The following is a 27,589-nucleotide window of genomic DNA, read 5'->3' as shown; positions in this document are numbered from 1 at the left end:
TTATATGGTACTACACTATAGTACTGATACTATATACAGTAGTCCCAACTCTTCCTAACATTTATGTTCAAACTATCAATAGACAAGAAGACTTCTTTCATAATCTTTTTATTCTAGCCTGCATTGTGTGTGGTAGAAAGTGGTCAACTAGGAACACTAAAAAAATGCAGACACAGATTATACTCTCACAGTCAGTACTATGTTGTAGTACATGCAAAAGAGACAAGAATTTTCAAGACTGGTGACTTACAACAGCTGTCTCCTGACTGATCCCATCTGCATCCTCCTCTGGGAAATTATGTATTCCAATCACTTGTTCGGATTTGGCTTTGTTTAAATTGATCTACAGTACAAATGAGGCATTTATTGCTTGTGGAGAGCAGGTTTAACCACTCTTGCTTCTTCTTGCATTTTTTCTTCTTATTTTAAGTTTTAATTTTTGACACTTACTGCTGACTAACTGCAGCAAAAATGGAAGCCACAGATGTGGAGAGAGGGAAATAAGTTTTATTAAGTACAAAATGAAACAAAAAATGCAATATAAATCACTGAAATTACCCGTTACCTCAAACCAAATATCATGTGGATTCACTTATAAATTGACATATACATGGTCAGGCAAATCAACACAACTAGTCTATAAAAGTCATATTAGCATTCCTCTAGGGACTGGTAACAGAAAGCAGGCATTCCAAAGCCCTGATTAAAGTCAGTAATTCAGGTTATAAGAGCAATAAGAAGAACATCTGGTGTTAATATGAGGATGCATATCCTTAATTTCCCTTGTCTCCCTTTACCACTCCATGGGCAGTGAGGATCAGCTATAGAGATTAAATGACTGTGTCACAATACCATTCTGTGCAAAAATACTTGCCCTTTTACAGATACTGACTAGTTCATTGTATTATATTTGAATGTCTGTTTTGCTGTCACTCAAACAACTTTGAAGTTAATGCCATTTAGCTTTCAACCTTCCTTATATACAGTCCTCTGTTATTCTGCAAAACCTCAGTGCTGTCAAACTCTGTATGGTCTCACAATCTTAAGGGTACAGCTTCATGAGGTATAGCAGGTATATGCAGTCACATCTCTCCAAGCTGAGGTGAGGGGGTGTTCATGGTAAATTCAATCTCAATTTATAATAGCTAAATTCTCATAGAGAGTAGGGTCAGTCCAGAGCTTTTAACAAACCATGTGCACTATCCATATTCACATGCATAGTATAACACATTTGACACTTTATGTTAGGCAATGCACTGATGAGAGCATATGAAAAATTATGTGTCAGATAAGTACCAGGAAAGTTACTAACTTTTCTGTCAGCTATTTGGCCAAGAAATGGATGTGCCCAGTATGCCTGATGGCATTTCTGAAGTAGGGGCAATCATTAGTCCTGCAGGAGAACTGATCTGTGATTACAAATCACAGGAAACACTGGTACAGAAGAACTGAATCTTGGGAAAGATTTGGAAATGTAAAGACATACATATCTACAAAGCAGAAATACTCTTCAGTAAAAGCTTAAACCAGAGAATGCCTTTTGCCTAAAGTGCAACATTTCAATAGCTCTTTAGTTGCCTGACAGAAGGAAGGAGACCTCTTGGAGCTAATCTGAAGGATACCACAAATGTGTGCCTTATTCTTTTGTTCCTTTTCATCTGCACGTTAACCTGGCAACTGTGTTGTCTCCATTTTGTAAAGTCACATTTAGCCTTCACTTTTACCTGAACATGTCAGAAACTATGCTTGATTACAGAATCATTGACAAACAACAAGGTATTTCATTCTCATGAATCCTGAGACATTGCCATGACACCCAGCACTCCAATTATGTTCTCAAGTGCACTGAGAAGGTAACAGAGCTCCTCAACTACAGCTGCATGAATTAAGTGTCAGTGTCAAAGAGATGTGTCCTCAGAATTAGCATTAGTTGAATGTAAGACAATGATGCTAGTGGGTTGAGTCTTGACGGTCCCCTAGCAAACTGACAGAAGATCTTCCAAAAGCTTCTCCATTGATTTCTCCCCACTGGTACTAGGAGGAAATACGGTTCCATTTTATCCAGGAATTTATGTCAGTTGGTATCTTCTGCCAGGCAGCTAATGATAAGGGAGGATTACCATGGGTTTGAATGGCATTACTAAGTTTGTTTTAAAAAAAAAAAATACTAAGTACAAGTGTTCCAAAGGGTTAGGAGTACATGTACATACTAAAGATCTCATTTTCAAGTAAATCCCCTATATCCCTCAGCTGAAGGCAGGTCAGGGTATAATGTAGATATCAGTGTCCATAAACAAAATACTATTATCTCTATCCCATCCCCCTCTTCTCCCTGCCAAAATGAGCATTTACAGTATTCTTAGTGAAACAGGAGGATGGAAAGTCTTTATCATTCCTCCAAATCACTCCCACTTGGCTCATCTAGACCACGTACAACTCAGTAATGAATACTGTTAGCCTGACCATATCTGACCTACTCTTTCTAACCTCTCTTTTCCCTGTTTTCACTTGATTTTTCTGCTTGACATTGCCCAAAGCCTGCATGCCAAGCTAACTACAGCAGGAGCGTTTCGGTCTACTCCCAAGCAGAACCCTTAGGAAATACCAAAATACAAACCCAAGAGCCTTTAAATAATAATACTTTGCAAATATGGTTATATTTATTGAGGGCCTCAAAAAGTATGCAAGTATAACTAATATCATTCTATGTTACCAGAAAATGTGAAATCAAAATGTTTTGCATTGTGCTTCATGCCACGTGGTAAGTCCTAAGCAGAATGAACTTTCTGCTCCTTGTGCAGATTGCTGAGGAAACTTTCTCTGCGACAGCATTTAGCATTGGGATTAACATCATCCTAGCCACTGTAACAATTTCTACATTCTTCTCAGATCTCAGACTTGGCCTCTTATGAACACTATCTTCCCAAAGTGTGCAGGTTGTGTTTTCTATTAGTTAGCAAAATGCAATTTTCTGCAGCATCTTCTGTCTCCAGAATTGTTATACAACTGCATTAAAATCACAGCCTTCAGTCCATGGTGGACTCCCTTCCGAGCCTAGGTCAAGATTATTATAGTGCCCTTTGGTGTTCATCTTGGTAGGTTTTGCTGGCATCAGGTACCGAAGGTTCTTCCAAAATCTGGAATTCATGGGAAGAGATTTATCCTTTTTCCACTTCACAACCCTCTTTGATGGTAAAAGAGACAATGATTCTGGTAAGAAATTATAGTCACTTATAGGCATATATTCAATTAATATGATCTTAGTTTTTCTTTCAACTAGGGCTTTATGCAGTCCACTCTCAAGTTCATATATAGCTCTGTCAGAAATGTAGTTCTGGCTCAGTATAATAATTAGTCTTCGGCTTTTGTCAATGAATGAATGGATATCATCAACAACTGCTGCAAATTAAAGATAAGTTTGTTATTAAACTAAATTGAAAGGATAGGCACTGAATTGATTTATCCTTTAACAATCACACATATACCAAAAATGTTCCCCTTATAAAGTAACAGCATGTAAGCATCCTGTCCCTATGAAGAGATTAATATAGAATAATAAAATCATTTAGGTTGGAAAAACCCTTTAAAATCATCAAGTCCAACCGCTAATCTAGCACTGCCAAGTCCACCACTAAACCATGTCCCTAAGCGCCACATCTACATGACTTTTAAATATCTCCAGTGATGGTGACTCAACCACTTCCCTGGGCAGCCTGTTCCAATGCTTGACAACCCTTTTGGCGAAGAAAATATCCAATCTAAACCTCCCCTGACGCAACTTGAGTCCATTTCCTGTTGTTCTATCACTTGTTACTTCAGAGAAGAGACTGACACCCACCTCGCTACAACCTCCTTTCAGGTAGCTGTAGAGAGCAATAAGGTCTCCCGGGCCTCCTTTTCTCCAGGCTAAACACCCCAGTTCCCTCAGCTGCTCCTCACAGGACTTGTGTTCTAGACCCTTCACCAGCTTCGTTGCCCTTCATTGGACACACATTATAGATTAAGAGTCTGTGAAAATGAGCTCAGATGTGGCCAAAGCTTGTTCTCTGGAGCAGACAAAAACCTACAGATGCTCTCCAGCTACCTTAGACAGCTGTCTGTCAGTAGTCACAGAGATAGAAGGTGACAGCAAAATTTATTCTTCCTCCAAGCAGACATCTCTTGCTCTTTCAAAATAGATACCATTGGAGTGATTCCACAGAAAGTCAACAACAACCTCTCTCCAAATATTCAGTAATCCTCAGGTTACTCCTTCCTTTACCTCACTGAATATCCCAACTTATTGCCAGTAATCCAAGGTTGAGAAGATTAGCATGTGATGACAAAATGAGTTCCAACTGTGTTTTAGATCCACGACTTTTGTCATGACAAGCGATGAATGAATGGTCATACCCTTCAAACACCCAGGCACCAAATTGAATACTCATGCACAACTTCCTGTGCTCGCTTCAGCACCATGGGACAAGGTCTACAGAGATCAGAGATCTACAAAACGTGCCTTGTAGGGAAAGGCAAAGCAAACTGCAGGAGTAACCTAAAGAGGAGGTTGACAACGGTATTACAACAGACCAAAGGCTCTTGTAAATAGAAGAAAATACTGTTTTCCATATTCACAATGGATCAGATGAGAGAAAAAGAAATTATCTAAAACTATTGCAAGGAAATAAGCTAAAACTATTGAAAGAATCAGACCAAACACTTCAGAAAGGCTTTTTAATACTTAAGGAGAGAGAATAACCCAAAATAAATGGCTTGGGAGAGCTGTGGCACCTCTCAGGTTAGAAAAATATGTCAGGAATGGATACAAGGAGACAAGAGCCTGCCTTGTGAAGGAGGCTGACTGTCCTTATTGTTCTGTGCTTTTAGCAATGAAATCCTATTCCTCAGCTAGATCTTTGGACTAAATGGAATCCCCCAGTATCTTTTTTTCCAAGCATCTGAAAAAGACCATCTATCCATAGGCCATTTAGAGAAACAAAATTCCATGTTCTCATTCCTATTTTGTTATGGCACCCATTACATTAAAGATATAGCAAACATACAAGTTACCTGAGAATAACTAGCACCAGAGACACCAGCCGCTCTGTGCAGTAAGTATGAATTCATTCATAGGCACCTGCTTTCAGTGAAAGCAGAGCAAGAGCACAAGTACTGTGAAACATCTGATATCTTCTGTGTTCTCACCCTAACTTTCTCCATGCTACCTTTTTCATCTGTTCATTTTGGTTCTGTGTAATTAAAGACGTGTGTGTATGTGTGCAGGTGTATATGAATCCATAAATATATCTGTAAAATACGTAAAATGTGTGCATGCTAACTTTGCATGCACATAGTCTAGATTAAATGAAAAATGTAGCATTTCAACGCACAACACATTTGACAGAATTCCTTCTAATTACAGACTTTTACCTTTGTGTGAAAATGATGTGCCTATTTAATGACAAAAATATTCAATACACTTACCTCCTCCAGGGGATACATCCCTCTCAAATATACATAACTTGTACCCAAAGTTTTCTTCTAATACCATGGGTAATATCTTCAAAGCAAATTCTCTCTCTTCTTCAGTAGGAGAAACACAGTCTTTCAGGTATGACACAAATGCATCATATTCTTTTCCATCTGGAAAGAAACCATCAATTGTTGTCTTGTTAGCAACCATTAGAAATACAGTATCTGATCCACCATTCTGGCTTTCAAAGTTATTGTCTCAGTAACAAAGCATCTAGAAACTCCTACTCTTTCCTTTGATACCTCGAATGGTCTTCAAACAAAAAAAATCCTGAATCAATTTAAATTTCATACAAAAGATTCTGATTGCACTTAGCAAATATTTGAAAATAACATATCCTTTCTACATTAAGGTATTTAAAAAAAAAATCAGATTAATTTGACCAGTTAATGTCGCATCTGTGATGATCAAGAAAATGAAGGGAAGCAAAAAATGTGTCTGCAACCTGATAAAAATGTTATTTAAGTGATATTATAGATTTCCACATTTATTTTACTCTGCAGAATGGGTACTGGCAAAAGAGAATAAACCAATTTATTATTTTAAATTTAAGAGTATACCATGTCTGGTCATGCTTTGGGCAGTAATTTACAAACACAAAATCCAAGACCAATTCAGAGGCCAGGTCTACCACACTGAGCCATATAATTGAACCCTGCCACAAAACAGCTATCTGGATTGATACAGCAGTGCACATAGCTTTGCATCTTAAACTGTACTTCTTTGCTTCCCTTTCCAGATACTTTACTACATGTAGTTCATAAGAGAGAGCACAAACTACAGCCCATGGAACTCTACACATGCAAGAGCTCTAGGAGTAGGAAATCCATTGCCTGGTTTCAGACAATCAGTTCCTCCAGGATGGCCTAAGCCAGGTTCTTGGAGATCCTCCCTGTAAGCCAGTGTACACAGTGATAGTTAACATCAACAGATAAGATAAATAATGCTGGCAGGCATAAATGACATCCACTCATTACTGAGAAATCTCCAACCACTGCAATTTATTCAAGCTATATTCAAGCTGATTTAGACACTAAGAAGAGCTAGGAAAATCAGGTACATATATACAGCAAGTTCTTTCACCATGATTTTCAGAAAAATTATTCCCAGAATTGGGTAACTGTCAGGCTTGCTCCTTAAATGAAGGTCACAGCAATGCTGCTGGGTAAGATACTGGTAGTGTGCTCTCCTGCTCTCCTTAAGTGCATTTAGGGACAAACCTATAAACATTGCAATGGCCTCTACAGTCAAGGAAGCATTTTAACCTTCACCTCACTGAAGGGCATCAGTGACGTGAAAACAAATTTCTGTCAATCTGTCTGTCTGACAACTCCAGAGTGCTCATCCTCTCTACAGATAGATAATTGTAAACTTCTCCACCTTCATCAACTTTTGTGATGAAGAATATGGCAGAACAGAGCGCATCTGAACAGCATCTAACCATGTCCCTTCCACTACCTGCTCCAGAGGCAGCTTCTTCACCGTGTTTATCTGCTATTACTGCCCTAGGTGTATAAGAAACTCACTTTACCACCCGACCATCAAGTTCTCTTACATATTCTTTGCTGTTTCTACTCACAAAACTCCTGGATTTATTTTGTCTCTTCCTCAAAGATGATAGTTTTATAGAACCTACCATAAACTATTTTTTAATCAATACACTTATTTCAATGTCAGCATTAGCCAAGTCATACCTCCAGCAGTGTCGTCTCTTCTGCATATGTTCCTGTAAAAAAGAACTAAGTCAACTCTAAACATCACACAGACAAACACCGCAGCTACAGCAACACATGGAAATAGTACAGCAAGGACCATTCCAGTTGTAAATATGTGCACAGGCAGATCTCTGGTGTTCCCTGTAAAACAGAAACCCAGGAAATTATAGCCTTAACAAGGAGTATTATATGACAAGATTAATGTATTCAGTACTGATGGCATCTTCAAATCCCACTAAAAAATCACTGTGTTGATGTGAATCCTGTCCTGATAATACTTCAAGCATATATGCATGCCGTTTGTCCTGAGATGGAGAACGACAGAACATGAATTACTCTAAAAACTGGAGAAACAATCTTGCACACATTCACACACCCTCCACACACATAAATGAACTGTTTGTGGGATCAAGACTGACACTAGAGATCCTTGTAGATGTACAGCATCCCAAACTGGTGGTCACCCACTTTTATAATGAGCTTTCTTCAGGTTCTTTATTATTGCCTGTTATGCTTTACCTTTCACCCCTCTCTCAGTCCATCCATAACAGTCCTTAATGGCCACTTTAATATCTTTAGCCAAGATCTTTTTTTTTCTTTCTTCTGCCTCTAGTCTCTTTCAGTTTTTTTTTTAACCCTTAAATATAATTTTGTTATCTTTGTCTTTTTAGTTCCAAATACAATTTTTAACCCTTAAATCTTTGTGAAGTGTTTATGAAGGCACTGTCAAGTCATGCTCATTGTAGTCTTTATTTCATTTGCTTCATTATATGCATCATCTTTTGACTAGTCTATTTTCACGTACTTCCTTCTAGTAAGGCTTGGAAAGGTCTGAGGGGGATGGAAAACAAGAAGGGAATGCCCATTTGCCATGAATCTCCAGATTGTCAGGACTATAAATGTAAAGTACTACTATACGCTAGAAGTCAGCTTTCCATAGATAGGAGGACAGAGTCCCTGACAAGAGAGAAACCGCTGACCAGAATGTTTCAGGCATTATCCAAACAGCAGACACTGGGCTGCACCAAGCTTTGGGTAGTTAAGCCCCATGTTCCCACCAATCTGATGAGTAGGAGGGCACAGGTAACACTCTGTTGTGGGATCTAACGAAGTGCTGCCCAGGGACCTGTCAGCCAGAGCATAGCTCAGCCTCCCCAGCTGTGTCCACAGCAGCAGCAGTTGAACTATGGAGCCCCCACACAGCTTCTCTAGCAGACATAGCAGCAATCCCCGCTGCCCCTGTCTCAGAGCAGGAGGAACCACCCAGGGGGTTGGTAGTTCCAGCGCTAGATGGGCCAGGGCCTTCATAAACAGACAGACATATTTGGAGAGATGTTCTGAAATCAGTACCCTGTCCTCAGGATTGAGAAGGCTGGCATGATTAATAATTACATCTGAGGAGTATGATTCATAGATTATACCATACCTTTCTTCAGTTTCACTATTTTCATTAGTGTTCTTTCATCAGCTTGCAACATGCAGGTGAAATTATGATGCATGTCCTCGTCTGTTACTTTTTTAATCCGTAGTAGCCTTGTGATGTAGAACTTGTTTCCCAACCTGTAACAAAGAATGTTGTTAGCAACACTATACAGAAACCTACAACGAGCTGAGAGGCAGATTTTGAGGAAAAGGTTCTAAACCTCAGACTGAGGTTTTACTGAATTTGCGGTTCCACAAAGTGCAGGACATTATCACATACAAATAAAAGTGCAGTATTTTCAGGAAACCTACTGTAATTTTTTGAACTCTTCTTCACAAATTGAAGGTTCATTCTTGGGGATACCTGTACATTTTTCTGGAAACGTTTGATTAATTAACCAGTAGAGGCTGACATCTTCTCTCATATAATAACCCAAGAAACCTGTGCAATTGAGTATCTCTTCGTTACCTAAACAAAGCATAACATGAGAAGATCTAGTCAGAAGTAGCATTCATGTTCACAGTGCAGTAAAAAATCAACTTTCTGGGCAATGTATCCCATGAGCTGTGCTCCTTTCTGGACCTCATAGCCCTGCATGATGTTTCATAGGTGTTCCACCTGCACTGGTGTGGCTTCAGCAACCATGCACAGGGCTCTGTTGCACCCTGTCGCAGACGGACAGTCATCCACTGCTTTCTCTCAGATAAACTGTCACACGCAGAAGAATTTAAATAGTCCAGAGAACTTCAGCCTTTATAGAACTAAAGGGACTTGGATTCAATGATCCTTGTGGGTCCCTTCCAACTCGAGATACTCTATGATTCTGTGAACTGGACCATGTTCTTCAGGCAGAGAACAGGAGAGGACAACCTATCATCAGTGCCCCAATGCCAGGTAAAAGGAAGTAACTGGTAAGGGGAATTACAACCAATTGATTATAATAGATAAACTATACACTATTACTCAATAAAACCAAAACCTGTTGGGAGACCCTGCTGAAGTCTCACAGAAGAAATTCTCATCCCAGCACCACACCTGGAAATCAGCATAACTGTGAATATGTGAACAAGTCACTTAGTCAGCTACTTTGTACCATTTCAAAGCACTAATTGGAAGTGACAGGAACCACCCCAAAGAGTCCAGTTAATTATAAGAAAGCAAAACTAAACAGACAAGTGTACACTTGGGAAAATAAAAGCAGAAGGCTGAAGATCTGGAGTGTGAGATTTGATGATTTGCAAGGCATTTTATTTTAAACATATTTTAAACATGGGAAGCTTGACCTGAGGTTAGCTGCAACTTTACACCATGATTTCTAAGCTATGCCAGCATCATTTCCAGGGAACACATCCAGAACACCCTTTATTAAGCCACAAAAGATGCATGTTAGTTCTTGTTCAAGCCATCAGATACAAATGTTTTCCAGTAAGCAAGGCCTGCCCAGGGATTTTCTAAGGGCATACATTATAAACTGACTTCTCAAGATTTATCAGAGTGGATGTTTCCAGTGGAACTGCTTAAGAACCTTTAAAGCAGGATCCAGCTGAAAATCTGCCCATCTTAGATTTGGACCTTAGAAATCCAAATCACAGTTGCAAAGATTGAAACACAGACTTAAAATTCTAGTATCATCTACCTGCAACTCTATAGCTTTTTCAGTATAGACAACAGCTACTTTTGGGGAAATATTACAGAACACCATCTAAACAATGACAGGTTTGAAAGACCATGGACCTAGCTCACCCAAAATTCCCTTCACTCTCCACCATGTCACATGTTTCATCACGCAGCAGGTAGTTCAATGACCTTATCAAATGATCTTATCAAGGCAGATAAGGGATGGAAGACAGGTGGCTCATAATCATTTGATGCTGAACCCTGCTACCTTTGAAGGGTTGGGACAAGCACAGCAAGTGGGAAGAAATGTGCAGGAAGGGTGTACTGGGAGGCTGGGAGACAAGAGGCATCATAGGATTGGGGTACTACTATTGGAAAAAGGACATAGCAACTGGTATTTGTAGGAAGGAAGGAAAATTAGCTGAGCAAATGAGATACACATATGAGCAACAGAGGAGGTAAATATGAATTTTCAGACTTGGAAAGGAAGGACTAGGTAACTAAATGGAGAAACCCTCAGGCACAGGAGAGAAAAAAGACAGGTAAATTTCTATTTATAGAAAATTAATTACAGCCTCAATCACAAAATCCTGGATCCTGTCCAACACTGTGTGAAGCCTGCAGACCATGTTATCTAACCTACTCCCAGCTAGAAGCACAGTTAAGGTCTTGGCTATTGACAATAAAACCAATTCTCTGTAGCAGTGACAGATCTTCATGCTTGCATTGCCAGGACTGTCAGCCCTCACACTTCTCATTTCCTCTCAGAATAACATCCTCAACTGCATCAGGTTGCTCGTCATCATTGCTGTTCGCTGAACAAACCAGACATCCTTCACACATCACTCCGTGGGGCTTGCTATCTACCAAAGAAAGCCATGGAGAGATGGTTTATTATCACCACGACTTTCTTTCGCTGGTCATAGCAGCAACCTCAGCTTCTGCATCTGTAAAAGGGTACATTTAGTGTACCTGTATATCAATCATGGAATATACTAAGCAAAACATAACCAGATGTGAGGATGGATCAGAACCAGGAGGGTGCACAGACAGTTCTTAATGTGATTAGATTTAACCAGACCATCAACCATAAAGAGATCAGAACCAAAGCATACAATTTCATACCCATTTCTGTTTCAATTTCTTCATCACGTCCAACTATCTCCAAAGTTACAGTCTCTGGTGCATCTAAAATACAAAGAAGCATAGCTATTGAAGTAATGGCTTGCTTACGTTCTACCACAGTAAAAATTACACATTTGCTTCATTTCTAAAACTAATCACATACAGTCCATTTAATTCAAAGAACAATATCTGGACTCTGGCGTTACTGAGTAGTTTAAAACACAGTATGTCCTGTTGAATTTTTCTCACATGCATATATATCCAGTACACAATTTACAATGGTTGGAAAGGCTCTTCCCCTTAACTCTTAGTAAGTTTGTATGACTTCCTTAGAGCAGCTAATTTTGAAAAAAATAAAACTTTAGGGAAAACATGCTAAATAAATTTTCCAGAATTGGTAATACATCATTTAAACTTCTTCATCGGCTTTTTTATTTTTGAAATTATTGTGAAATAGTTCAGATTACCAGATTTGATCACCCTTGTACATATTTATCAAGTGAGAACTGTAATCAAAAATCTCCATAGTAAAGAGAACCAAAAAGCATGCTTCAAAATTTTAGAAAGCTTTCTTACCACCTTCTACTACCAGCTTAATTGTATTTGTGCTGTGATATATCTTTCCTTCATGACTGATTAAAATTTTACAGGTATATATCCCAGAGTGCTGTACTGTTAAGGTTTTAAAATCCAGTTCCCGCTCTGTTTCATTTTCATAGTTCTTACAGTCCTGCATCAATAAAGACAGAAAATTCTATTCTGTAGCAAACATACATTCAAAATCTTAAAGAAGTTAAAAATTAATTTTGAAATGAAGTGTCACCATCACTCTTTCGCTATCTCAATGACATTTATCTGACCCAAAAGAGGTGGGAGCTCAATTTTCTGTCATGGTCATTTAAATGCAAGATTTGAATGTTTAACCCCTTAGAAGTTGACAGCACTGCAATTCCAAGTAAGCATCTGAGTATAAAAATATTGTATCAGGAATTCAAATGCATTCATCTATTTTTTTCCAAATGATGGTTTGGTCCGTAGGGGTCACCTGCTTGTGGCCAAAAGTTGTCTGGACTTATGAGGAGCTATCATGCTAAAGTAAAATGCCTCAACGATAGGGAAACTGACCATCTCAGAGGGTGACAAGAGTTGGACTCACATTTGTTTACCCTCCCTATCCCCCAAAACAAACTCTGATTTGCTGGGGTTTTTTAATTCATAGCACATGCTAAGTGAAATGTCCTGTAAGTGAAATGTCCTGTGACAACGCATCAGTATTTGGTTCTGGTCTGAATTACCTTAGATCAAGAAGGTAAATGATCACTGCTGGAAACTGTCCAGGGAACAGACATTTCCTGGATGCATATGCTTACTACCAGGCTCTTATACAAAAGGCACGTGTGACTATCACTGTTTTATCTCAGCTTAGGGTGTGATAGGAAGGCTTTGAAAATTTTCACCCAATTGAGCACCAAAAGATATTTAGACACAAGGAAGGCTGCTTCACAGCCTCACTGTCTCACACAGTATTAGGGATTAAAATATTAGTCATCGGTATACTCCGTTTAGCTATGAGAGAGGTCAGTCTGGGGTACAGTACTTTTCTGAGGAAAACATATCCACCTATGGCCCTACCCATCAATGGTCCTATCCTCCCAGGCCCCAAAGGACAAGAAAGCAGGGCCATGGCTCATTCTGCCAGGCAGAATCCAGATGCCCATACTTAAGCGGCCAAGATCCCTTCCTGAAACTGATTCAACATGGAGTGAACAGGGTCTGTTACTCCAGCCAGGACACCTGAGAGAAATAGGAGCACTGCTCAAGGCGATGCATAGGAACAGGGTGGCAGAAACCTAATTAGGGTGCTTCATCCAATGGTTGAGCACAACACCCAACAGTTACAGGTGCTTCACAACTATCATCTATGATCTGACAAAAGCTGGTAGAGAGAAGACCGATGATTTGCCTAAAATGAATAGAACTAGATCTGTTACACATTTTGTAAAAAGTGTTCAGAAACAGCAAAATTGAAAAGTTTGCAATTACTTTACAAGCACATGCCAACTGTAAAACAAATACCTTGGCACCTCATTTAGTGTCAGGATAATATCTATATCAGCAAAGTAGCAGCTGGCTAAACCAGCTGTTGGCTAAATCAGCAGATATGTGCATCAGATCTTTTACCATTCCAAACTACCAGTTTATTAATAATTTCTGATTACAGGTATATTTTTCTAACAAATCTGAGAGCAGAAAAAAACTTTCTTTTGTATATCCGTCTAAAGGTTTTTTCCCTAATAACTTGAGAAATTAAAGCTTTACGAGCTTTGTAGATGTTTCTAAAAAATTGTTTGTAATTAATTTTTCCCGTAATCAAATGTTTTGTTTCTATAGCAAATGATCTGAGTGATACTGTTTCAGTAATTACCTTGTACCATGTTATGCTGTCATTTTCATTGACAGACAAATCATTGCATTTCAGTGAATGACCAGTTCCAGCATTTTTAATTTCTGTAGTTAAATGATTTTTGTTGAAACAGCTGCTTTTATTTCTTTCAAGTACATTCAAGGTCCACTTCTGAAGTGTGAAATTTTCTTTTCCATTGCTATGAAAAAAAAAAAAATAGCAAAATCAGTTTTAGGAGCTTTTTAAAGGAATGTAGCTTGGTGAGTTACACAACAAAATACAAATAATTTCTCTAATACATCTGGTAGGTAAAAAGTACATTTACAGTGAACTAATTCTTGATATTCCCCTTTTCCACCCCCAAATATATGCTATTTCCCATTAAAAAAAAAAAAAAAAAAAAAGAGGTTATCTCAACTAAATCATCTATCACAAAACATTTCACAATACAATTGTATTTATGAAATATGACAATATATGCTATCGTGACCACAAGGATGCAACAATCTGCGGCATCATGTATAGTTACATGTTTGCATAAAAGAGTTTTAGGACCTTGAATCAGCTAGTGATTTTGCAGGTTTAAACTCCTGTGCATTGCTAAGGTTTAAAGCAGTAACTGAAAAACATATTTGTAAAATATGTCAAAAATAAGGTGGGCAACTTTGCTATTGTTCACAAAGCAACATTATTCACTGTTTGATACTGTGCTAGTCACTGCTATTTTGGAAATATACAGAATAATATAGACATAATAATACAGAATCACTTATGGATTCAAGCATGTCTGCAAACAAAGCCTTTTGGAAAGGATTAATCTCTTTGTCTTTCATTCTGCACTGATCAGAGGTCCACAGTAGCTGGCCAGCCCAGACTGACTGGAAGAGCCAGGAACTACCACTTCTAAAGCACAGTCATCACATCCCATGCAGTATCTATAAAAGAACAGGTGAATACGCTCTAAAAATGCTTCTTTTGAATATCTAGGAGCTGACCATTGTCATTCAGATATCTACTATGTTCTATGCACATATTTCTCTAAAGAATCAGGTTATAGCTGTGAGTTATTTCATTGCCGGATATGTCCAAATACATGACTACCACAGGAAAAGAAGCTGGAGGGCTTTAGCCTTAAGCTTGGCAAAGTTGGCCTAACTTTGGCAAAGTTAGGGCTTAAGAGGAAGTTGTATGCTGCTGTAAATTAATAGGTGAGATTTTGCAATTAGTGCACAAACCTCTCATTTTTTACTGAACAAGTAAGGTCTGACAAAGTAAAAGCAGCAATTATAGAGCACTTCCCTCCAGTGTCAGTCACATCTTCAAAAATGTCTTTCTGTTTCCAAGAAAAGAAAAAGGAATCATTCCCAGGAGAACTGAAACTAGTCAAGAATCATCTTGATGAGAAGGGCTAAGGGGACAAAGCAGTTGAAATGGAGAAGCAAGCCTGACAAGTGTATCAGCTTAAATACCATTCTTGACTGACATGCCTTTTACTGTTACAAGATTCAGAAGAACTATTAGGACATCATTTACATGATGAATTTAGACCAAGTTTTGGTTTGTTGGGTTTTTTTCCCCTTTTTAAGCTCCCCAAACAGATATATTTATGTGTTTTGCTTACCCTCTTCGCATTTTAGCCTTTTTTCAGTCTACACAGGTTCTCCTTGTTCTCCTTACTCACTTGAGATAGTAATTACTCATAATTGCAGTTTACTATCTAAATCAAAACATAGTGGTTTGGTTTCTCAATCAGTTAACTATGGTGTCATAAACAGGAAAAAACTTACCAAAACTTCTCCATCAGAGGTGTACTCTCATGGTATTCACACTGGGTGGAGTCCTCCTATTCTTCAACATCACATTTACACATTTAAATCAGAGCTACTGATCACAGTCAGCAGTGGGACCACAGGCAAGAGTCACCGTTTTAGAGTGCAATTTACATGACCTATTTTATCTGTTTGGTTTAGGACAAGATAATCTATGCCCCAGAGAGGCCTCTCTCTCTCCCTGACAGTAAAGGTACCCAAGATAAGTTTAGGTGTAGACATAAACATTAGTTCCAATTAATTCCACCAAGTTTGTGTGTTTCTTTAGGCATCACACTAGTATCTGAATACTGCTGGAGAGACAGTTACGGATCTAACCATAAAACACATATGAATTTACTATCTAGATTCAGCAGATGGAAGAAAAGGATCAGTAAATGAAAAAAAAACATGTTCTCCTCAGCACTGTCACTTTACAAAGGTCTTCTTCTGTGATCATATTTGGTGAAATCACTTCAACAAATATGAGGATTTCACCTGAAGTAGATCAAGATACTCTACCTGATGAGCCAAAATCTGACAAGGACCAGCTCCCTGGAAGGTGATAAAATCATACCTATGCAAATTAAGATGAATTTGGCTTACATAATTTCTAGTTGGCTGCCATATACATGATTTTCAACAAAAAAATAAATTAAGTTGTATTGTTTAAACTGCTAGTGTCTGAGCTGTTATATTTCTATCCTGGTTTTCACTTGCTGAGATTCCTTAGTGATAATTTGTGGGGAACAAAACCATTTTTGGCTTAACAGCCTTTCAACTCCCCCCACCAAACCCACCAAGATAGAATAGCAAAAACTAGATTGACTCAGGAGAGGATACAAGGAAGTGAAAGCCCTTAGAGAATATAAACCAACTGGATACATAGCCAACTCTAAGTTATCCCTTAGCTATTTCACCGCAACAAGCCAGTGTGTCCTGGTTTCAGCTGGGGTAGAGTTAATTTTCTTCCTAGTAGCTGGTATAGTGTTATGATTTGGATTTAGTTTGAGAATAAAGTTGATAACACACTGATGTTTTTAGTTGCTAAGTAGTGCTTATCCTAAATAAAGGATTTTTCAGCTTCTCACGCCCTACCAGCAAGAAAACTGGAGGGGCACAGCCAGGACAGCTGACACCAACTGGCCAAAGGAATTTTCCATACTATATGACATGATGCCCAGTATATAAACTGGGGGGAGTTGGCCGGGAGTGGGGATCACTGCTCAGAAACTGGCTGAGCATCGGTCAGGGGGTGGTGAGCAATTGCACTGTCCATCACCTGTCTTTCTTGGGTTTTATTTCTCTCTCTTTTTGCTATCTTCCTTTTATTTTTATAATTATTATAACTATTATTTTATTTTATTTTATTTTATTTCAATTATTAAACTGTTCTTATCTTGACCCATGAGTTTTACCTTTTTTTTCTTTCCGATTGTCCTCACCATCCAACCAGGGGTGGGAAGGGGGGTGGGGGGGAGGGGAAAGGAGTGAGCAAGCGGCTGCATGGTACTTAGTTGCCAGTTGGGGTTAAACCACAACACTGTTATCTCAATAGTTCAATCTGCTGCAAGAAACTGTCACTCTGCCTTCCAAACTATAATATTAACTCTAAATGTATGTGTTCCCACTGCTTTCAACTGTTCTAAACACATTGAAAAAAGTGAGTAGTATTAGGATCTTAAAATGTACCATGTGTTTATCATGGATCTCTGTACTTTCGTTTTTTTCAGGAACCTGTAAATTCCTTCAGTTTCAAGGTCACCAACACAGAGCAACCAGATAACCTGCTTTTTTGTATTCTGGTTTTTTTCTTTGATAACCACAGGATATAGGCTATGAAAAAACACACAGATTAGAAATCCTGCCAAAGATGTGTGACAGTTTTTCTGCTTACCACTCCCTCTACAAGTGTATATGAAATCCTTTATTTTCAAGAAATGTTGCCGAAGATGGACACACTCAGGCTTACAGGTGACATCTATTAATTCCTGAATTTATATCCTAAGTCTCCTATACTAACAAACACACAGGAACACATCAACACACACACAAACTTTAGCTATCTACGTTATGTCTCAGCAGGACACTTCTTTAACTAGAAAACTTCTTCTTTAAGTCAAAAATAAATGGATAATACACCATAAATACATTGTCACATCATTTTCACCTTTCACTTCTTGTCTATTGTCAGCTGTAACATATCACAAAAAAATGCCTGAATTTAATTAGTTTGCAAAATCTGTCAACATGTGTTGTCTTACTTTTCTCAGAAATCTGCAGTACATTTAATTGTCACTTTGTTCACTAAAACTGCCTAAGCAGTTATAAGCACTCTAAAAATCATTTCCCATATAGCTTACAAATATCCATCTCTAAATCAAATAGTTGAAAATAAAAAAGATAAATAAAAATATATTTAGAATGTCTGCCTTCAAAACCAAAACTTTAACCTACTATAAATGCTCTGAAATTAAATTAATTCCATTCTATTTGCAATTCCTGCTAAATCTTAAACCAATTCAGTAGTCCACAATAGCCCACCATTTTCCCTATCAATAGAGGCTACTAAGTCCTCTGTCTCTGCAGAAAACCATTTCTGCAAAAAATCTGTATTTGCCGAAGTGTAACTGCTTTAATATGCTTGCTAACAGTGAGAACCATCATATAAACTAAACCCAAGATCATGTTAAAATCCTATGAAAAAAATCCCCTTATGCTCATTGTTCCAGTGGTAAGACCTGTGAAGAGTTCTGCATGGGGATTGCAAGATTCTGGCATGTGCCTTGATTCTGATCCTAACAGAAAAAATGAGTAGCTGTATGGGCCTAACAGAAAGAAATTTTGGAAAAAAAAAGAAAAAAAAAAAAGTTTTTTAGTTTTTTCAGAGTGGTCAAATATACTTTTAATTAAGAAACTTTTTTCCCAAATAAAATGTTTTCTTTCAAAACTGAGTTTTAAAATGTAGTAGCATAATATAGTCCTAGAAGATTAAACAAAAAAGCAGAAAATCAAATCTCTTAATTCCAAATGAATGCTTTGATGTAATCAAAACCTTTCTTCCTAGTTTCTTGCTTAAGCAAATCAGCAAGTGAAGATGTTTCACAGAGGACTCAGACTTTTTTGTGTTTTCCAACACATATATATTAACAAACTTCATCCTAATAGTTTTACTTAAGGTCTTCTTCTTCTATACCTCAGTTTTGAAATTTACATTTTTTTCATATTCATTTTACAGAGTTCTTGTAATTTACTGTGGATTCACTGTCATTACTCCAAGTCCTTAAAATAATCACAAAACCATGGGGATCGTGAATTAAGGCTGGGGTTATCACAGCTTTCCTCTCTTTTGTCCTTTATTTTAGGGTCCTTATGACAACCTCCCTCAGTAGCCTGGCAATTCAGATATGCTCTCTGCCTATCCTTCCCCATGCCAAAGAAAGTCAGAGCATGCATTTCATACCACTGGTTAGATGCTGGCAGTAGAGTGAGTTGTTAGATTTAATAACTTTTTAGCACCATATTTAGTGAAATGACTGTATAGATGACTGATCAAGGCCATCAACAAAGCCAAAACTTAAAGACAAATTCAGACTTGATATGAAAAGTACAGGTCCATGACAACAGGCAAGCCTATGTCAGGTATTATCTAATGTTAACCCCTACACACCAAAACCGAGCAGCTGGCTTCACTTGTGCTACTTCAGACAAACATCTGTACTCAATAATACACCACCTCTGCATGACCTTGCACAGCAAAGTAACTAAACTACCATACTCATCACCCCTAAAGACAATTCTCTTAAGACTGGGTTCAACATACATGAGTAAAATTTGTCTCAAGCTTTACCTACTATTTGGATAAAGAATACCCTGCAATTAAAAAGAAATCACATAAACCCAAAACAAATATTCTACCAGTTGACTTTTCATTTGTAATATTTAGCATTTAGATACTGTGACTCAGTACTTTTTAAAATAATAGCAGTAAGATGATAACAATAATGTTAAATGGAAAAATAAAACATGAAGTTTTCAGCTTTCAAGTTATCTTGGAAGTTAACAATTGAAGTCTAGCTTAAAACTGTAAACTATCGAACCTGTCTGCAATGTTACTGAAAAAATGTGGAGAGCATTTTTCAGTATCTGCAGTCTCATAACCTTTACAAACCAGGCAAGAACCTTAAAAATATTACCTGGAGAACATCACAAATCATCACATGTAAAATAATCTGCTTAAAATTAATTATTGCTTCAATTGTAAATGCTGAATTACACTTTGGTACAAGTTAGTCATGAGAACTCCATGCAGCAAACCTTTGATTTAGTCCTTCAGTTTTTCATGGTGGCCTAACAAAGATTACCACCAAATAATTGAGGCCCACACTTATTTCTCCTTTTGACTCAGAAAGTTCTACAGCCTAAGAAATCAAATCCAATTATTTCATTTGTTCTTTGAATGGCTCCAAGCATGCAAAGGTTTGCACAGAAACCAGAGTTCAGCCATGCCACTCTTTGTTACTTTACTATACAATTAGACACTTGGCAGGCCTCATAGCGTGAGATCCACTCAACATAGTAAGGAAGAACAAGTCTGGTGGAGAAGACAAGCAAATGTTTCCTTTTACTTGGCAACGGACAGAAGGGTTGCCTATCACTCATTTTTGCTTATGTAATTAATCACAAACCAGCAGAAATGCTACCTGCCTTATCAAAAGGTTTACAGAACCTTTAAAAGGCTGCAACTGCCTATAGCTATTTGTAAATATTACAGGTCTGCCTGGATGGTTATTGTGAAACGAGGTGGAAAATGACACCACAGTTAATGTAGTTCCCTGCACCTTCTTTGTACAGATGCCACTAGCAATACAAAGACAAAGAAATTAGCTTCTTCATAGACAAGTGCAAAGGCAAGATGTTCACCCACCAGCTTGTGTACCCACCTGTGAGTGACAGAGTAATTCCCAGAGTCACTGAGCTCAGCTGGCCAAAACTCCAGAAAATTCATTTGAGAAACAATTCTCTGTGTTTCCTTTATCAGTTGCTGCTTGCCAGCATTTTCTTTGTACCAGTTTATTGTGTATGCTTCTTCCTGAAAATGTTCTTGCATTGACTCAAGATAACAAAGGAAAAAATATTCCCCTTCTAACACGTCAATGGAGGCACGAAGAGGACACAGCTTCTCTTCAGAGAAAGAGGAAAAGAGATACATTAGGAAGCTTCTTTCAGAAAATTAGCCTGACTTTAAAGTGATTTGCTGTGCTGCTGGTCTTTTATAAAGCAACTTTCTTTCAGCAGAGTGGTTTGGAAGTAATTATTTATTCCAGCAATAGTTACTGGAAAACTCAGTTTTCCAAGTCTTTATTCTACCTCACCCAAGCAAAACCAGAAGGAAAAGGAGGGTTAAAAAAAAAGGAACTTTCCCTAAGATCCTTTCATGTGGGTCCAACAGTGTTAGAATCAAATGGGTACAAATGGCAGAATCTGGCCTCACTCTACATTACAGCAGCTGCCACAAATGAAACGGGAAAGGAGAAATTCTTCACATACGGTTTGACTTGACAAATATGGCTAATCCTCAGAACCGGCCAACTGCCATAAAAGCAGAGATCCTATGAATTAACATTTGCATTTTCTTAATCTTCTTATTTAAAACTAAATCATTATGTAGCTAGATTTCTTAAAAACTTCAGATATCTTTAGGAAAGTTGCCTTGGAATGAGACTATGTGTGTAAAATTTAGTCTCAAAGTCTGCTTTTCCAATCAAATTTCTCAAATGTACCTTTGCATACAGAAGTCATAAAAAATACAGAAAAGGGACCATGGTCTAGCATTAACAGTCAAGAATAAAATAAGCCTTCGGTATCTATTTCTCCCGAAATTACCATTGTTTAGCAACTATTGCGACCATACTTCTGAATGGCACAAAAAGAAGCAGACTCATTCTCTTTCTTGCTGTGGTTCTTCATACAGCCATGCTCTCATACAACATCATCAGATGTCTCCAGGTTCTGCACTTTTTATTTCATAATTTGGTATTTTGGACCAGTCTGGAGCTGGGCTGAAATTGCCAAAATCTTTAAGATTTTGATCTTAGCTGCAAAATACAAAACGTGCCCCACTCCAAGCAACTGTCAAGAAGATGCCACATGTTCAACAAATATTTTGAAGGTTCTACTATTGAAATGAAGATTTATACTTACCAGTGGCAGATTCAATGATAAACATTAGAAAAAAAATCATCAGAGTCATTTTCTTCAGTTACTTCTCACTTCTTCTCCAGAAAAATGAAACTGAATTGTTCTTGCTTGTTCTGAAAGCCTAAGAAAAATAGATTCACGATTCATCACAAGCGCAGTGAAACAGATTCATTTGAGCATGTAACTATTGCCTGGTACTGAAGAGGGCTTTCCAAATGGAAAGTTGCACATTTTTATCATAACAGCTGTTTTCATACATCAAGTAATGTATCTAGATTTTTCTTGGCAAGTTTATTTTAAATTCAGAAAGCACTACAAGGTTTTCTTCCTCCATTTTCTTGTTCACTTGATGTATTTCACATTTCTGATTAAACTGACAATCTTACAGAAACACTCAAACTTAGATCCCAAGTCAGTAGACAACTACCACAGGGTAGGACTGTGCTTTTTTTCTCCACAAAGAGTATAAACTTTGTAAGACTGGACCTTGTAGAAACAGCTAGTAGAAACTTCCCCTGCTTTCAATGAGAACAGCACAATGTTGATAGATTGGACATCTCGATTAATTTTGAGCCTGTTGGAAAACAATCAGATCTACAATTTTGCCTTACAATTTTGTCTATGGAACCAGCAAGCACCAGCTGAGAATGCTAACGTTTCCACTGAGGGGGAGGAGATGAAGAAGTTCATATTCAATTGCTTCATATGTGGTCAACTGCGCTTTCAAAGGCAAACACCACTAAACAATACCAGTGCCCTGTATCTTCTCTGAGATTCCTTAGGACAGTGGATTAACTGACAACCAAAGGCAGAGACAGTCCTAAGACTGTGCTTCAGTTTTGCTTAAAAAACAGACAGATTAGGTACATAATAAGCTCAGTTCAAGCTCTGCAGCCACGACAGACAACCTTGCTTAGTCACTGACCCAAACATGCATGGACAAATGAGACACACACACACACAGAGGATATATTTCATAGAGCACTGAAAAAAGAAATCTCGTTAGCATTCCACTTCTTTGGTTTTATTCCCTAAACCTGTTGCAATTTGAGAAAGCACATACTTACCGTGATATAAAGCGGCCAGAGACAGACTACTGCATTTCCAGCAATATTCCAGAATGACAGCAAACTCTGGAGCTGCTCTCTTATCGTTCTGCCCAGTTCTTTACAAGTATGCCATCATCCCATAGATCACTGTAAGGAGATGAAAGAAGTGTTTCACATCCCTTTTTTCAAACTGACTGGTAGGCAAATCCACATTTAGAAAGCAGCTAGAAGAAGCTGGATGCTGAGTACTGCAACAAGCAACTTGGAAGGGTCATAGAGTAAACTCATCAGACCTGGTTTCATTTCCCTTCTACACATTCAGTTTCAAACCGCTACACTTTACAAGAAAAGAAGGGCCTCTCTATTTTCATTTCTTGAATTTACTTTTCATTTTTCACCCTATCACATCCAGAAGAAATACAGCTGTTACAGACCATGAAACTATGATCCACTACATAAAGATAAAAACATTTATCACCAGATTTTTAATTCTAAATCCCATTCTTTGTTGGCACATCACATCAGCACACAGTGGAAGTTTTGTTGAATGCAGAGCAGAGACCTTCACTCTTTCAACAGGGATTAAAGAACACAGTATAATGCAAGCTACTTAGTAATAAACAGGTTTGAGATTACTGGCTACTATTAACAAGCAAAACACAGGTCCTTAATCTCACATTGCTGTTGAACCTGATCATTTTGTCTGAAATTGTTCTGCTCTAGGCTAACAGTATTTACATTTGAGCCATATGGTTTGCATGGTTTGAAAGTTTTCTCTTTGATGAAATGGTAGGAGGGGGAAAAAGAGGGGAAAGGATAGATAAATGCTTTTGGTGAAAGTCAGCTAATATAAAGACATTCTTCAAGGAACAGAATAAGGTTTTTAATTTTCAGAAAGAAATTGAGAGTTATTTTAAAGTAAAGCCAAAGATTCTCTGCCTAATAAATGAGTACAGAAATACTCAATAGGCAAAATGCTAAGGCAATAGCAGGGAATGACCATTTCACTGAAAAAGTATAAAAAAAACCAGTTGCCTGTAAGGCCCAAAGCAGTAATAGCTTTAAGCATGTTTTTCAAATTTCAGACATGCTTAAAGCCACTGATGGAATTTTAATAATAAAAAATGGTTTTTAAAAATCATTGTGCCATTGTGAAGCCAACAAAATCTTTAAACAAACTGAAGGTTTAAGTTCTGTAAAGTGCATTAAGGATACCTCATGAACTAGCCAATTGTGTGTATTTAAGCATTATTATAATTATTCTTAATTTTCCTTGAATCACCAGAAGATTTTGCAATGAAAGGGGACTGATACATCAAAGTGATCCTCAATTTTGGTCAAGTAACTCATTTTGATCAACACTTTTGGTAACCTGAATTTAGTCCTAAAGTGTTGTGACTTCCTTGTTTTAAAACCAACAGATTTTTCTGAATGTCAGACTGTTTGAACAAACATTTTGGCGTCAAGGTAGGAAAGCACTATCTTACCTCTTTAAAAATGGCATCTTGTGGAATTTAAGTTTTTTTCAAATATTACCATACAGTGCCATAATTTGCCTAGGATTCATGAAGAAAACAAAAGGATCTAGCAAACAGTTGCCTTAACTGCACTAGGTCCAAGCACCGTTCTGCCAGGACTGCAAGTTATTGGTGAAAATTAAAATCCAACTTCATTTCAAATAACGTAAGTTTACTTACTGTGCAAGTCTTGCCAGGCAGAAAGCAGACACAGAGGTAGTCAGTCTTTCAAGCCCCAGAAAGTTACAATTTGTACCTATAACTCTTCTGAACCTCTTTCATAACAGAAACAAGAGATTAACCTCTCTCAGTGAGTCAATACAGAGACAGCTCAATCTGAAAAACCTCCTGAAAAAGGAAGAGTGGAATTTCTCACTTTGAGAACTGTTGACTGCAAGGAGGAAACCGGAAAAGGTAGATGTGAGAAATTCGTTTTTACTAGCATTAATGGAAAGGTAATAGCAAATTACAAATATTAACTTTCCTAAATGAGGCATTTGAGGGCTGATACACAAAGGTTTTAGCATCATCTTTTGCTGCTACCATCTACAACAGCACTTCAAGAGCCCGTCTTGCCCCAAAGCCACCTCGGTGTGAGAAAAAGAGCCGGGGGCAGCCCCGGGGAGGGCGACTTTGCCGTGCCAGTGAGGGGCGGCGTGTTGGAATAAACCCTTATCAGAGCTAAATTATTTATGACATCTCTGTAATAAGGAAAAAGTCTATCATAGACCCAGGAGAGAGGGGGGTGCATGGCAGGGAAGGTTGGGGGCACAGGCAGGGTTGGGGACAGGCAGGGTTGAGAGACAGCGCTGGGGACAGGCAGGGTTGGGGGACAGGCAGGATTGAGGGACAGGCAGGATTGAGGGACAGGCAGGGTGCCCCGGAGACGGAGCCGCGTCCCCCGGCGCCGCGCACGGCCCCGGGCAGCCACAGCCGCCCCCCAACCCGCTGCCGGAGCGCGGCCGGAGGGACGGGGATGGCGGGGCGACGCGAGGGACCCCCCAAATACCCCCGCAGAGATGCCCTGGTCAGAGGCAGGCGCTCGGCTCCTCCGAGGGAGGGAAACAGAAGCTGCCCGCGGCCCGCCCTCGCCACCCCGGCCCGCCAGCCCTCCCCTGCCCGCCCCGCTGCCCCGGGCCCTGCCCCCGCGGCGCTCGGCGGAAGCTCCGCGCCGGCCCGTCCTGCGCCGGGCGGCGGGGCCCGGCGGGGCCCGGCGGCGCCGCTTCCCTGTTTCGCGGGAAAGAAGCGCTGCCCGGAGCCGAGCGGGGCCGCGGCCGGGGCCGGGGCCGGGCAGCAGCGCGGAGACGGCCGCTCGAAGCATTCCGAGGCTTACCGAGGGTGCTGGGCTGTCACCCGGTGGTGGGTGAAACCCAGAGGTGCCCCCCCCACACCCACACCCCGCGAGCAAAGGGGGTGAAGGTCAACTTTTTGAGGAGACGGGGGGGTCTTCCCTGTCACAACCTTCCGGGGGGGAAAAAAGCGTAAGGAGGTGATGTCTTCGGTTATCGGTGGTCGAAACGCCTCTTCCTCCGCTTTTCTGCTGAATGCCCATTGCAGGACTCTTTTCCAAGAAGTGCGATGGAAGTAGGATGGAGGTTTGGGAACGTGTATATTGAGCTGAATATAGCAACCTCTATCTCTGCTACAGCTTCCTCTGCCCCTCGCGTCATTTTGAGAATGAAGATGTGCAAAGAGATAAACTGTATCCTGAAAGGCTGATACTCTGCAAAGACCTCAAAATAAAAATCAATAAATAAATAAATAAATACCCCTAAAGCGTTACAAAATACGGTCTGCAGGAAAAGACACAAGGCAAAACACGTGACCCTACAATACTTAGATCAGAAATGTCCCGATTTCAGTGCTATTTTTTCTGTGAGAGCATTCCCTTTGGGGAGAGAGTAATGCAAGCTTTCGAGACATGAAACATTTTATAGCTCCATTACTGCAAAGGGAGTGTATGGATTCGCTTCTAAATAAGCCCTCATGGCAGTAGCTGAGCCTGCTTTTTAGCTAAATGTTGATATATTGGAACTGTAGTTTCATCAGGGATTTCTGACAGCTGTATTTCCCGTTTAAGTACTGTTCCTGAGAATGCTTGCCACTGTTTATTTCACGTGAATGGTTTATTCGATATGTACTTTGCAATGATTCACTGTATTTCTAAATAAAGTTATTTTGATAGCAGCAGGAAAAGAATCATCCCCTCAGGATTTCTTTTATTTTCATATCACCCTTTTCATGTTCAGATACTTGTTTGGTGACATCTACCTTTTTTTTTTTACCCAGGACAGCTGGGAATGGAGACGTTCCCAATAGCAACAGGAGCTGTCACTTCAGAGGTAAAACAAGCAGGTTACACTAAAAAAGGAGAGATTTCACAGAGCTGGCTATTTTGCATATTTTACTGCTGAGGCAAAGCAAAGAAACCCGGGAGAGTTTTATTCTCTCACCTCATTTGTTTTCCTCATCACAGATTGAAACAATTGTATATAAAAGCAATCAGATCATTAGGTAATGTAAATCAGCACAACTTCAGGAAAGCCAGCTAAGAATCTAATCCAGTATGACTACTTCTAAAAAGTATACAAGGTACTTTGCAGTGGTTTTTGGTTTTATGATGCAGTGTCTGATTTTAAAACTTAAAAGAAAGCATATATCATAAAGAGGATAATGATTTTACATGAGAGTCCAAAACCAATCTAACAGGCAACAAATAAAATGGTAAAGTAAAATATCACCAGCTTTTTACTTTGACAGGCTAATCTTGATAGTGACAGTTTGGAAACATCTCCCTTTTTTTTTAAATTCACTCTTTACAACATTTTCCGTGAGCTGTTCTCACATTCATTTGCTTTCATATCCTTTTGAAATACTCTCAAGTTTCTGAACTTTCATCTGTGTTGTAGAAAACGCTGTGTTCAATTAGTCCTTTCAACTAATGTCATAGCTAGCTCTGAGATATGGGTGTATGAAAGGAGAATAAAGGTTACACGTTTCAGTCTGCAGACTAATACAATTCTAATGGAGAAGTCATAGCCTCGTAATAGGGAAGAAACAACTGAAAATAACTACAGCTCAAATTTTCATTATGAAAATGCCATGATGAAAATGAAAGTTTGCACTAATATTGAAAAACAGATTGTTGTGTGAATCTCTGTCCACCTGACCAGAGAAGACCAGTTACTTCTCACAGTTTTTCACATCTTCCTTTTCAT

The 27,589-nt window shown here is 38.9% G+C and overlaps 1 protein-coding gene across 1 annotated transcript; it reads right to left on the bottom strand.

The window, feature by feature from the left end:
- Positions 1-487: 487 nt before the first annotated feature.
- IL18R1 (interleukin 18 receptor 1) lies at positions 488-25,822 on the bottom strand. Its single transcript, XM_074815132.1, has 13 exons — positions 25,705-25,822; positions 24,552-24,762; positions 22,873-23,001; positions 21,809-21,926; positions 20,548-20,788; positions 13,818-13,995; positions 11,969-12,122; positions 11,393-11,455; positions 8,962-9,118; positions 8,654-8,787; positions 7,207-7,368; positions 5,464-5,622; positions 488-3,399 (listed from the first exon to the last, which is right to left on the bottom strand). The coding sequence occupies exons 4-13, from the start codon at positions 21,855-21,857 to the stop codon at positions 2,999-3,001; spliced, it is 1,698 nt and encodes a 565-aa protein (XP_074671233.1). The 5' UTR covers positions 21,858-21,926; positions 22,873-23,001; positions 24,552-24,762; positions 25,705-25,822; the 3' UTR covers positions 488-2,998.
- Positions 25,823-27,589: the final 1,767 nt, after the last annotated feature.

This window comes from Strix aluco, chromosome 2, assembly GCF_031877795.1.
Source record: "Strix aluco isolate bStrAlu1 chromosome 2, bStrAlu1.hap1, whole genome shotgun sequence".
Lineage (NCBI taxonomy): Eukaryota > Metazoa > Chordata > Aves > Strigiformes > Strigidae > Strix > Strix aluco.
Note: the sequence above shows the minus strand (reverse complement) of the source record. Positions and strands in the feature narration are given on the sequence as shown.